Source organism: Anser anser (assembly GCF_964211835.1).
Source record: "Anser anser genome assembly, chromosome: 13".
NCBI classification, from domain to species: Eukaryota; Metazoa; Chordata; class Aves; order Anseriformes; family Anatidae; genus Anser; species Anser anser.
Window position 1 is genome coordinate 16,141,423 of NC_139734.1, and position 13,277 is coordinate 16,154,699.

The window sequence follows — 13,277 nt, forward strand, 5'->3', positions numbered from 1 at the left end:
CGTGTAGAGCATCTCCTGGCTGTCCTCATGAGGACGGATGTGTCCACAGCGGCACATTTTCTGGTGCTGCAGGAGAGCAGGACAATGCAGACGGGCAGGACACGCTCTCAGGCAGGGGCACCCAGGTGACACAGCTCACCAGGGCATCCCCTGACCCTCTTCTCCAGCTTGGCACACAGGGAGGGTGAGCTGAGCCATAGCAGGACACGAGGCTGCTGGTACAGTGATTTTAAATATCCAGGTGATACTCACCTGAGCACAAACCTTGGCAATACTCTTACAAGTCAGCAGGTCTGCAAGTGGAAGAGATTTCAGATTTGAGCACTCGTTAGGGTTTGCTTGGCTTGAGGCTGCGGACCTGCTCCTACTGTAGTGCTCAACTGCAGGCAGCGCCAGGACGGACGGGGCAGTCGTTGCACGGGGCATTGCCAGTGGTGGGTGCCTGCCGCTGTTCCCTCCCAGATTCAGTAGAGGATTGCTCGGAGGCTGCCAGCCTGGTATCGCTGTAATTTAATTTGCAGTTCAGTGGCTGTTCTCCAAAGCCGCATAACTTTGCCAGAGAATGGACTGTTCCTGTCCAGTGCTATGTATAAAACTGTTTATTTAACTAGAGCTAAAACTGCCTCGTGTTTGTGGACAGAAAAGAGAGACTAACCCAAAGTGCATGGGAAACTGCCTAGCGTGATGAGGTGAGTGTGGCCATGGTTGTTTTGCAGTTTATTTCGACATTTAGGGTCCCCCTTTCTGAGCACATCCAAAGCACCGTGCGGGCTGCATAGCTGTGTGCCCCACAACATGTGCTAGTGCAGGGCTTTGCACACCCTCATGCTACAACTAACGCAAGCGATGAATTAGGACGTCTGTGGCTGGGCACTTTGCTTCGGATGCCACCGCCCCTTCTCACCTGGGGCTGAGGCTTCCTGGGGCCCTGCTCGGGGTCTGGGGGATAGGAGGGCAGCAGGGCAGTGCAGGGGCACGGTGGGGACGGCCAGTCCCAAACGCTTCCTGGGGCAGCCTCTGCACCCTTCCTGGGGCACAGTGGGGATTTGGGGCTGGGCAGCGCTGGATGCATTTTGGCCAGGCTGGGCACATTTTGGCCAGGCTGGGCTGGAGCAGGGGGCAGGAGGGCAGCGATGAGGAATGAGGTACAGCTGTAGGGGCTCATTTAGGGGGATTTACAGCACCTGGCTAGAAGGGAAGATTCCTGCACCTACCTGGACCCTGCAGGGCTGTCTGCTTTGGATGCTGCATCAGGTCAGATGCTGCAGCTGCCGTACACGGGGTGGCAGGGACTGGTCAGCACCTTCACTGGCACAGGTTTGGCTGCGTCCCTGCTGCTGCCAAAACCCAGGCAGCCCCTGCGGGACGGGCTGGCGGGGGCAGTGAGGGGCGGCAGGGACAGCGTGGGGTTGGGGATGTGCATGGCTGCTGTGGGGATAGGGTCTTGAATACTTCAGGAGGGAACAAAAAACCGATCAAAGTGGTGCAGTCTGAGAAAGGAGAAAAAGCAGGATGGGTGCGAGTGGGTGGGGAGGGAAGTGCTTGCCCTCAGGCGCAGGAAACCTTCAGGAGCAGAAATGCTGTTGGGCTGAAAAACCACTAAATGAAACTGTGCAACAACAGCTGCTGCCTCCCCCTGCAAGTGGGGCTCCTTGCCTTGTGCCACTGTCTTTCCTGGGGCTTTTGTTTCTTGCCTCCGTTTCTTCGCTTGCCAAAAATAGCCTGTGGGATGCAGATGAGAGGTAATGCGTGGGAGGGGAGGAGATGCGTGTGCTGCCATCCAGCTGTGAATTTGAGACCGTGGCCTTCTCCTGAGCGGCTTTGTTCTCCTCCCCTCCTCGGTGCCGTGGCGGACAGTTTTCCTCTCCCCGTGGAAAGTTTGAAGGTCGTCAATACATTGATTTTTCCCTCACTGCGGGGCCTCTCTGTCACTTCTCTGGGTGCGGAATTTATAGTTTGTGAGCTGATTTTTCTTTGTTCTGGGTAAAGTGAAAAGGGGCTGAGGGGGAGGTGAATACATTGGGCACGTTGGCAGGACTGGCACAGAGGGACATCGATGAGCCGTGGCAGGAGAACAGCGTGGTCATCTGCTGGGGATGGTGCTCATGTGGCTTTGCAAGTGTTGATCCCACTGGGAAATGTATTGGGTTTTAGGTTTGTATAAGAAATGAGGCTTTTGGTTTTGTTTGTTTTCCCCAAACAAAGGTCGTGATACCAGTTTCCAAGTGGGGTCCCCCCCTGCTTGTGCCACCAAGCCCAGGGCCGCGTGGCTGTGATGTGGCTGCTGATACGACAAGCCTGCCCTGGCATCCCTTCCTGAATCATTCGGGCTGGAAAAGACCTCTAAGATCGTCAAGTCTGACCATAAACCTAGCAAATGATCTTTTTCCTGTCCCTAGACAGACCAGCCCTGCTCGCCTGCTTCCCATTGCATTGCAGTCGCTGACCCCACGCTGGGTGGCGGGACGCAGCGGGACGCGGCAGGCAGTGCTCTGAGCGCCACGCAGCCCCGGGGGCGGTGGGAGCCTTCACTTCCCTCATCCTCTCGGCTCAGGCTTGGGGGGGTTTGTGGCAGTGCTGCATGTGCCAGGGAGGCTACTGTGAATTGGCACCTCCGGGGCTTCCCCAGGCACGCCGGCGGTTTGGGCTGCACAGATGAAGCTGGTTTTTGGTGTTTTCTTTCCTGGTCTGATTTCACACTGACGGTTGTTTGGTGCCAAACCCTACCGCTCGGAGGATGCTGATGCTGCCTCCGTTATATTACTTGTGCAAAGGGGGCAAAATTTGGGACCTGGCATAACAGAAGGGAACAAATGGGCCCCATATTCAGTGGGAAGGTAGGATGGAGGTTTTCTGGCTAAGGCCTGGATTTGGCTTCATGGTGGCACAAGAGGGGAGATGTTCCCTCCAAAATGAGCCTGTGGGATGCCTTGTCCTTGCTCTTCTGACCAGTTCAGGTTCGGGGACACCTGGGTCTGAATGTGGTCCTGTTCTGGCTCCGCAGTAATTCCCTGAAGCACCACTTGGACTCAAACATGCTCCCTTGCAGACCTCAGTGTTTTCCACCCATGGTCAGTGTGTCTTGCTTGTTTTTCCTCTCTCCTGCTCTGACTGATGTGCTTGGAGAGGAAGAGCAGGGCTGGACCCTCCTGCATGCTGAGAACAGCCATCCTCAGCCATTCTCCTGTGCCGCTGCTCTGCTGGCTCTGAGCATCAGCCACAGCCGAGCCCCAGACCCACTTCAGGCACAGGTAGAGAATGTGGCATCCTCACCAAAGAGTTAAAAATACCAGCATGCAGGAGGTCTTGTCCAAGTGGTAGACCAAAGGAAATCCTGTCACCACACCTAATCCCCAGAAAAAAAAAATTTAAAAAAAATCTCAGGCAGGAAATGACTTATCTACAGCAACCAACTGGTGCAACGAAGAGCAATTTCTCCATAAAGCATCCATGTTAGCAATGTGTGTTTGGGACTTGAGGGAGGGAAATGCATCACCCTGCCCCAGGACCAACTCCCTCCCTGCTGTGGGGCCATGCAGTGGTGGGAGTGACAGTCCAAAGGCCAGCATGACCATTCACACAAGCACCTCCCCGCTGCCCAATGGACCAGAGGGGGCATGATGAAGCTGTGGGTGTTCTGATATCTTTTCTTAAATCAGGAATGCCCAGAGCAAGTGTTGGCTTTGCTTTCATTCTAATGTTTGCTGAGCGCTCAGCGAGGTTTTCGTACTGCGCCCACTTGCTTCCCTGGGTGCAGCCCCAGAGAGAGGTGAGACAGACACAAAGGAAGCAGCACTGAGGGCTAAGAAGCGATTTTTATCCTTCTTTATTTGTTGAAAATGTCAATTAAAAAACTGTTCAAAATAAAAACATGTTAGAAAAGTTGAACTTGCATAAGTAGTTACAGTAAATAAACCTACATGACAAAGATAAACTGGAAGGCAGCTGACACAACATCCATCTATAGATGGACTCACTAGAACCTATTTACAAAGCACTGTAAACAAAGTAAATATGGAAACATTGCTGTCCATCTGGCATGGCTTCTTTTCCTTTTTATTTTCTTTTCTTTTTTTTGGCTTCTAGCTCTTGACAAACGCCTGATCCAAAAATGTCCCAGTGTGCCCTCCATCACATTACATCTTAGAAACATGCATATGTACACAGCATGGGTTTTAACTGAACTGTGGGCAGCAGGGAAACATTTCTACCTTCCCGTGGGAGTACAAATGGCCCTTGGTTGACTTCCTTGCACTGACTGCACATTGCTAGCCTCGTTTCCAGCCCACCCTCGAGCAGGCAGCCGGACTGGATGATGCTGGGGCATCTGGGCATGGCATCCCAGAACAGCGGTTCAGCCGTGCTAACTTGTGCAGCAAAGGTCGTTATCCTAGAAAATGATTATCCAGCACAGCAGAACTCAATTGTTGACCCAATCTTTCAACTGTGTACCCAGGCAAGGAGGCAGAGAGCTGCTGTCTAACCAGGATGCCCTGGAGATAGCAAATGTAGCCAGAGGAAAAAAAAAAAAAAAAAAGGCCCCTGTTTTGTCCTAGAAACAGCTTAAAGAGGGCTTCTTTTTACATTCCTTGTGATGATTCAGAGTCTTGCTCTCCCCAAACACCATTTGCTATGTTCTGGCTGAATTTTAATTGCGATGAGGGAGTTATTATTATTGCCTCTATTACATCCTTCATGAACAATGTAACGGTATGACTAAGGAGCTGCAGTGTATCTGCACACCCTGGGACCATGCTGCCCTGTGATATACATAAGACTTATTATTAACTTTAACAGAAGGTTACTTGTATAATGCTGCTAAGGAAGGAAGGAAAACATCAGTTATAAACTAGGATGTAACACCAAATAAGATGAAGATAGCCGATACATATGCATGTTGTCCGTGTGCTGTGTTCGAGGAGCTGTGCATGGATCGGGAAGGTACTGCACGTCCTTGCCCCAGGAGCGTTACAGCTCTTGTCAAAGCCTGAATATAAATACCTTTCCTATCCCAAAAGTTCCTTTTTCCTAGAGCAAAGCCCCTTTGGGGCAATGGGGGAGAAGTGACCGTTGGCTGTACGTTCCTAGCCTTTGGGAAGGAGAGCCTAACGTGGGCAGAAGGGAGCGGGGGACAAGCATATTCGGGTGTTGTTTTTGCTGTCAAGCAGTGTTTGCATTTCATACAGAGAAAAGCATGTCCTGCAAGGGGAAGCACAGCAAAACTATAAACTCATACAATACCTGGACACTCAAAGTGAAAAGAAAGCAGGGTGTAGGAGTTTCAGGTCATGCTTAACGAAAGGGGTTGGGGACAGAACAGCAGTTACCTGTTGTGCTAATCACGAGCTGTTAGGAGGCAGTACTGTGCAACATACCTTCCCGTGCGCTCTGACAGGTGCTCCACATCTGACTTCCCCAAGGAGTTAAAATGTCTTCATGTTAATTGCACATTTTAATCAGTATCAAGGCCACACGGGAACCACAGTATTGCTGGGCTCTAGTTCGCTACAGTCAACTAATGGGGAAAAAAGAAGGTGGATGGGAAAAGCTTCCCCAGCTGTGATTATCTGAAAAAAAGGAGCAAGGTGCTTTTTGGTTTCTGCTCAATGCCAACTCAGTAATGTTTTCATTCAATAAATAGGTACCGGTGCTTTTGAAAAGAATGAAAGCATTAAAAAGTGCTTAAGCTTCCTCTAGGAAACTGCTGCCATACCCTTTGTGAGCGGCAATCACTAGCAGAGATTGTGTTTGCTCCCAGTAGTAGGTACGATGAGGTATTAGTTGCTGCAGATGAATTGTGAATCATGGACCACTTGCTTACTGTTTTAGTTGTGATCGATTGTTTCTGTTTGCTTTATTTCCTTATTGGATGGAAGAAAAACTATTTTTTTTTTCTCTCTTGACATTTTTTTGGTAACAAAATCCCCCAAACCAACAAAATAAGGAGCAAGAAGAGGCAAAGGATCCAGTTCTGCTTCCCAAAAAACACCTGAGGTCACACACCACTGCCAGCAGCTTCTCCCCAAATTCAGGCAATCAGAGACGACTTGCGCCCCGTGTCCTCCCTGGCACACTCATCTGTCTGCTTCAGCAGCCTTCTGACCAGCTTCTCCAAGTCCTTCCTGGATTTGAGCTCTTCCTCCAAACACTGTTTCATCCTTTTGTTCTCCTACAAGGTGAAAAATAAAAGAACAAAGATGCAGTTAATGCCCATGCACTTGATGCAGTGAGGTAGTTCTGTTATCCTGGTTGCCTGTGGCTCAGGGGCAGTAAGATACCGGGGATGTTTGGCAGGTCAATGCTTGCCTGAGAGGATGAACACGCATTACATGTGCTCTGAGCTGTTCAAGCAGACCCTCACCACCTTACGGACATGCAAAGAAGTTCCAGGACTAAGCAGGCAGAAGCATCCTCCTGGAAACCTAGTTCCAAGCCTGGATGGAGGATCCTGTCATGGCACCATCCAGCTGCACGCACGGAGCAGCTTCAGGATGGGACCAGCAATCGGTGAGACTTTTCCTGGGCATGCACCAGTCGACTCACGGCACGAACAAAACCACTCAAATTACCTGCTTCAGTTCCTTGACTTCATCTTTCAGTGCATAAACTGTGTCAACAAGGCTCCTGCAAAAAAAAAAAAAAGGCAAAACATCAAAAACCAAACTAAAACAGAACGAGCTGAAGTGCAGCAAAACAGCAACAGCCTGGGAGCTTTTGTGACCGAAGCGCTCATGGGGAAGGTGCTTCCAGCTCCCTTTTCACCACTGTCCATTGCAGGCATGGGGCTGCCACTGGCACTGTTACCTATGAAGTCACTCTGGAAACAAAGCCCAGGAGCATTTATGGACCACCAGCCAAAAATTCAGGGCTCTTTTCTCAACACTGAAAAAAAAAAAAAGCAAACCAAGCAACCTTGTTCTGCTATCTTTAAGTTAACAACAAAGGTCTGTGGCTTTGGCTTCCTTGTTTATGCTACTGCAAAAAAAAAAAAAAAAAAAAGGTTTTAAAACTCAAGTGCCTGAGCATCTTTTGTTAAATGGCCCTGATTCCTTGAGGTTGTGCTGATAAAAAAACAAACAAAAAAGGAATGTACTGCCTGGGTTAGAAAAGGAGGGGACCAACATCATAACCCAGATGCTGAAGCGCTATGGAGCAGACTGGGAGCACTCACAGGCAGCATCACACAGCCTCATGAGGGGTGGCAGCAGCCTGCTATGTCTGTAGCTTAAAAAAAAACAAAACTAAACAAAAAAAAAAACACTTGTTTGGTTCTGTACTCCCTGACCCAGTTCAGTACATCCGGAGAAGCTCTGGGACTCAATAAACTGGCTCTCAAGACCCAGGCACAGGCTCCCAGGAGGCTGCAGCCATGTCAGAGCAGCTGGGAACGTGGCTCTGGTCTTAAAAAAGGGACAAAATAGCAACTGGAATAGCCCAGCATTTCTGGCACAGCCAGGACAAGGCTCCTGACCAGCTCCACTTCTGTGGGCGGAGGACAGAGAGGACACTGGTTTTTAACCATCCTTCCAAAAAGTGACAGGGGAATATGCAGCCTTGCTTACTTTTCCTCCGTGACAGTCTGGCCGTTGCTTCTTGTCTCCTCGATGATGATTTTCTCTTCCTCAGGAAGAAGGACTTGGGGGATGGATTCTTTACGGGAGCCTGTGTGCAAGAATTACTCATCATGAAGAAAAAGGGAGACTTTCCCTGGCGCCCACGCCGTGCCGGAGGCAGCACAGCAAACGCAGCCTTCGCTCGCCCTGGGAGCAGGAGGCTCGGCAGGGTTAAACGCGGGCTGGTGTGTGCGGCTGAGCCAGAGCCAGGCCACGAAGGGAAAGTTTCCAAGAGTGCTCAGGGCACCTAAAGCTACATCATTACTTATAAATTAAATCACTCAGTTCGGGTCAAGAGCTCTCAGAAGAAATACGGTCTCCCTTTTGTAAATGTGCCATTATTTGATAGTTCAGTGATTTAATTTGACATCTTACCAGCAATGATAAATAGTTATATTTCCAGAGTTTAAGATGTTAGATAGGTTCTTATGAAGTAGCTTGTTCTTAAATACGCAGCTGATTGAGAGATAATATTCATGCTTCCTTTCTAAAGCTATATGCAACCTGAGATTACTATCAGATTTTCAGTGCTGACAGCCACAGGCACTGACTAGGTTCATTTAATTCCTAACAAGTGCTGCAAGTGCTGGTGAAGTAGCTGTGTCTCATCTACCCTCCTACCTGCTCATTCTGTGTTTAGAAGAAAAACAATGGCAACTAAACCACTAGGTAGATGAAGCTCCCTTATCTTGAAGATTGAACACCACACAGTTTCCTAGCATGAGTCTCATTGCTGTCTGATGCAACCATCTGTTTTTTCCCAGACAGGTTATCAGTGTTACAGGCAGAATGAACACTAAATAATCTGTTTGTGCCCACCTGAACTGAGAGCTTGCTGGAAGCCTGCCCCGGTACAGTACGCCTCGATCACCTTCAAGATCTGAGCATCTTCTTCCAATGCAGCAGTACCTGTAAAACATTGCAGACAATAGCTGCCCCAAAAAGCCAAGTGCTCTGGATTCTTCTCTCCCAGCCTTCCTGTTAAGGGACTTCAGAGCAAGAGAGCATTGTTTCCTTGACTGACAGTCTTGGGGACTTTCCCTAATCCCTTTTTGAGTTCCCTTACATTTTCTGGCCTTTGCAACATCCTGTGACATCAAGCACCATGACTAAATGGTAGGAAAAAGCACTTCTAGGGCTCACCTTAGCAAAATTCGGCGGATGATGCCTGACTTTGGGTGCCAGCAGCACAGGGAGATGGGCAGGCAGAACAGCCGTCCTGGGAGGGCTTCCCAGAGGAGGGCAGTGCCCCGGGAGATGTCTGGTACAGCCACAACACAACAGGACTCTGAAAGGTGAAGTCTTCATTCCTAACCCTAGCTCAGTGTTGTCTTCAAGTGACCTCAGGTTCATACTGCAGCAGCGCACCACTGGCCTTTCACCCTTCCCTCCCCTGAGGAATATCCCAGACTGGCCTCAGGTAGCAGTCAGGACATCTTTCTTTGCAGGTGAACACCTCTCCAAGAACAGGGCCTTATTTTTATTCTGTTGTCCCCTGTGGAAACGGCTCCAGGACCTGACGGCATGGACAGGTAAGAGTTTGTCCCAGCTCAGACACATCTGGATGACCATGGGTGTGCACTTTTAGTGCAGCTTTTAACTGCTTTGGCGTAATTTCTTGGCTTCGTAGCCTCAACAAGACCACCCAGAGCCACGTGATCTCACGGTAGGAATCACAGTGAGGACAATCGTGCTGCCTGACAGTCACAGCTCGGAGGGGATCTGTGTGTGCCTGGGAAAGGCTGCACCTGCAGGAGCCTCCCGTGCTCAGCAGCACGTAGGCTTGCTCGCGTGCCGCATTCAGCGCCATAAGAAAGGTTGTTCTCAAAGCCCTGTGGGGATTACTGAGCACAAAGAAACCACAGAAAAGAAGAGAAAAATTCAACACTTACTTTTCCTAATAACAAACTCTTCATCTGATGCTTTTCTCTCAGTCTTCCTTTTTGGAAGAAACTTCTTCATGGTTTTTGGACTTTTGCTGGAGTCCTACAGAGAAACAGACTCTTGTACTTCACCAGAACCAAAGGCAGCTCAAACAATGGAGCAGCTCAGGCTGAATGTGGCTATCTGTGCTATGCGCAACACATTAGAGAACTACAAAGCAGATGACAACAAAGTTGGAGGACATTATGCTTTTTGCCTTTCCTATGCACTAGACCTGTAGCCACTGCTCCCTCTAACAGCGGTGGGAATTGCACCTGCAGGTCCAGGTCCGGACAGACTCCTTTAGCTAATATCCCTCAGCTAATATCCTTTGGCCAAAGAATTCCAATATATTCACAGCACTTTGGGTCTGTTTATCAACTCCACGGTCTTTGTTAAAAAACCTTAAATACTGTTTATTTCCTTGACTCAATTTGATTTCTAATTAAAAGGAAGTGGGCAAATGACATCGTTTCTCAATGTACACAATTTGTTTGAGAGTATAAATACCCCCCAACATACACGGAAAACAAACAAATACACACAAAGTTAGTGCTTGCTTTGACTCCACAAGTAAGAAACACAAGCTTTTAGCTTTTATCTCCTTCACTGACTTACGAGTCATGCTGATTTGGAGAGAATTAGTATATTAATGGGTTACATGCAGTACAAACTTTAAGGAATGACAAGCAGCAGGAGAGGCATGCCAGGAAGTTTAGTACCACAGTCCTAAATCCTTCTTGAAAGATCTCTCAAAATACATTTAGCAGTCACCACTGACTCTCATGTTAACTTACTGATACAGCCAGGCAAAATTAGGGTCATGCAAGCACAAGAAGCATGAACAGCAACAAGCAGTCTTTGCCACAATAAGCCAAAGAGATGTATCTACCCTTACCTTTAAGATATAAGACATCCTCTACAATGAATATGCAAAGAAAGAGAAGATGAGTGTGAGAGACTGATGATTTTACTGACCAAGTCCATTAAATCAACATTTCTAAACCACATTTAAATGTTAGTGTTGTGATTAATTTGGCACACCCTCTGTACTGGTTTTGCTATCAACATGCAAAGAACGGTGTTATGCAAAACTGAAAAAGTTACATGTGAAACGCATGGTAAGTGGGCATTAATGCACTCTGAACACATCAAAATAGAGAACATGCCTCCTGTGTTAGTAGTAGATTTCTGTAGATATTGGTTGCTTAAGAGGAAAGTGCTTAAAATAGGCTAGCACCTACACAGCTGGTGCCAGTGCCGCAGCCACCCAGCACGCCAGGCTCCATCGAGCCCCGGGGAAGAAGGGATGTGCTGCTCTGCCCGACCCGGTGACAATCCTCCAGGACTTTGTCTTCTCAGAGGGGACCCTCCTGGAGGGCACCTGCCGTGCTCACTGGAAACCTGACAGTATCAGGCGTTCGTGCAGTAGGATTTCCCTCCACACCCTGCAGAGGGTCCCGTCCATGGGATGCCCGGCACAGGGAGCCTCACCGCTCTCCTGCCAGTCTGGCCAACAAAAGCTAGAAATCCCGGTGTTAAAAACCCCTTCACCTAATGCAAAGCAGGCCGCTTAAAAATAGAAAAGGAAAAAAAAAAAAGTGGAAATCATCTGTAAATCTTTTTCGCTTTGCTAACCTGAATCCGGACACACTGCTTTACCCACAGCACCTGCTCTGTCATTTCAAATGATTACTGGAAACAGAACAGGAAAAATGACCCAATTTCAATGGAAATAACAACAGTGCTGTGCGGTATGCAAGCAGGTTCTGGGGTTTCCTGAACACAACTAGGTATGAGGAAATGCACAAGACTATGCCATCCCATCCTACGTTACTAGAAGCCAATTAAAGTAACACTGGATGTCTGAAAATCTCTAATCTTTTAGCCAAACTCCCCTACTCCCTTCCCTGCAAATAACATTTGATATTTGAATTCATTCATTATCTCTTTGTTATAGAAAGGTGACTTGTGCTGAGCTGTTAGCATAGTTCATTTTGTGCCCTACTTTAATTTTGGGCCAACAAGTGAACTTATTTCATGTTTGTCATCACAAGCTTGTGTCCACAGGCTGCATGTCCACACCCAACGCAAGGACGTGACATGCTTTTCTCTATCTGGGGACTCAGTAGCCTCTGCAGAGCCTTTAACTGAAGGCTTATTAGAGTGGGGGGGGATGCCTGTGACCACATTTTTGGTCCTTCCACGCCCTGCATGCTGCCATCCAGCCTGCAGCCCCATCCTGCGCCTGGAGCTCCCTGCCAGCACAGCCTCTCTTGAAAAACCTCTCGGCTCCTTTCTATGCAGCTGGTTTAACTCCTGCTGTGCGCAGCCGAGAATAACTGAGAAATTGCAGAGAGCTGTGGTATTAATGATATCACTCAATTTGTGGTTTTGCCCTACATCATAAATAAATACCATCCTTGCACTTTCATACAGAAAAATTTCTCCTCTAATTAAAGCCTTTCCTTATATTTTAATGCACCATGCAAGCGCAAGACTGTTTAGTCTACATCAGGGATTTGGAACATGCAAAGATTAAGGGTGGTTTCCAGCCTGCTTGTTTGGTTTTGGAACAATTTAATTCCCAAAGTGAAACGCACTGTTTAATGAATTTTAAGAAGTAAACCTAACAAAACGCCGTGAAGCTACCTAGAATCTGCCTGGAGCAGAGGAGCCACAGCCCCGCCGGCTGCTGGGCACTCCATTCCTTGGATGCTGGGGCGCTGAGCCTGACACGAGCCCCGTCCCTGTCCCTGTCCCTGCTGGGAGCCTGGGCAGTGAAGCTCCCAGGCTGCTGTACCAAGAAAGGCTGGTGACTCAGAACCGGAGTGCTCATTCAGTAAAAGGAACGTTACAGAGGTACTGGTGAGTAATCCCAAAAGTTTACCGCAAGGTAGGGAAGGACAGCGCTGCAGTTGCAACAGGGGGTGAGAATGGGAGCTGGGGTTTATTTTGGGTTTCCCCACACCACCTCCTGCCTCCTGGGCTGGGGGTTGCTGCGGGGGAAGCGACACCCCAGCTGCTGCATCCCAGCAAGTTACGGGTGTGCAAAGCACTGGGGTTGAGCACCCCACAAAAACACAGGTGGGAATCGTACAGAATACCAACAGGCCTTTTCCTCCTCCTCTCGGTGCAGCACAGCTGGGGGCCTGATCCTGAGCGCTGCTCTGACACAGCTCTGGCCAAACCCAGAGGAGGAGACCAGTGACATCCGGCAGGCGAGGTAGGGACGCTGCAAGCTACAGCAACAAAATCCCCTGCACCTGTTCCAAGAGCGCTGGCTACAGCAAACACCAGGGACAGGGCTGACTCTGCAAACACACGTGCTCATGCTTTGCTTGCAGCTCAAAGCCAGCTGCAGCGACAAGCATCCATCACCGGTTTGCACGACTGGGCATAGCTTTACACAGTATTTTTTCTCAGCATCCCTATTAACTAAAGGAGCAGCAAACCTGTGCCTTCGCGATGGGTAAGAAACCTGGGCACAAGCGCTAGGGATTGCCATGAAATCAGGGTCCTCTGCACGCACGCAGGATTACCTCCTTGTAACTCAGTGCCGCTGATGGTCTGAGTGGAGGAGCAGGACGGAGGCAGCTCAAGCTCCAAGGCTTGAGGATTTTGGGGGGTTCCAGAGGGCCACGGATCTGTCCGGTTGAGCTAAATGTCTGAGAAAATAGATGAGAAGCAGTGAAGATTGTTAGCCACCAAACAAAGTAGTCAAGCAGAGGGGGATGGACA

General features: G+C 49.0%; 1 protein-coding gene and 1 long non-coding RNA gene across 13 annotated transcripts in view; one reads left to right on the forward strand and one right to left on the reverse strand.

Annotated features, from left to right (window-relative positions):
* The first annotated feature begins 108 nt into the window (after positions 1-108).
* Positions 109-4,967, forward strand: LOC310881034. The gene is made up of 2 exons (XR_014572071.1): positions 109-1,254; positions 2,206-4,967. It is a non-coding gene; the product is annotated as an uncharacterized lncRNA (long non-coding RNA).
* Positions 3,804-13,277, reverse strand: part of ARHGEF6 (Rac/Cdc42 guanine nucleotide exchange factor 6) — a 41,094-nt gene continuing 31,620 nt past the window's right edge. For 6 of the 12 annotated variants that reach the window (XM_083797716.1, XM_083797724.1, XM_083797723.1 and 3 more), the window contains 7 exons: positions 13,079-13,204; positions 10,435-10,455; positions 9,506-9,599; positions 8,433-8,522; positions 7,563-7,662; positions 6,570-6,624; positions 3,804-6,169 (listed from right to left, as the gene is read on the reverse strand). In XM_083797716.1, coding sequence (XP_083653842.1) covers positions 6,029-6,169; positions 6,570-6,624; positions 7,563-7,662; positions 8,433-8,522; positions 9,506-9,599; positions 10,435-10,455; positions 13,079-13,204 — 627 coding nt within the window. In that variant the 3' untranslated portion in view covers positions 3,804-6,028. The remainder of the gene's footprint in view (positions 6,170-6,569; positions 6,625-7,562; positions 7,663-8,432; positions 8,523-9,505; positions 9,600-10,434; positions 10,456-13,078; positions 13,205-13,277) is intronic. The other 6 variants (XM_083797727.1, XM_083797717.1, XM_083797718.1 and 3 more) reach the window with 3 other exon arrangements.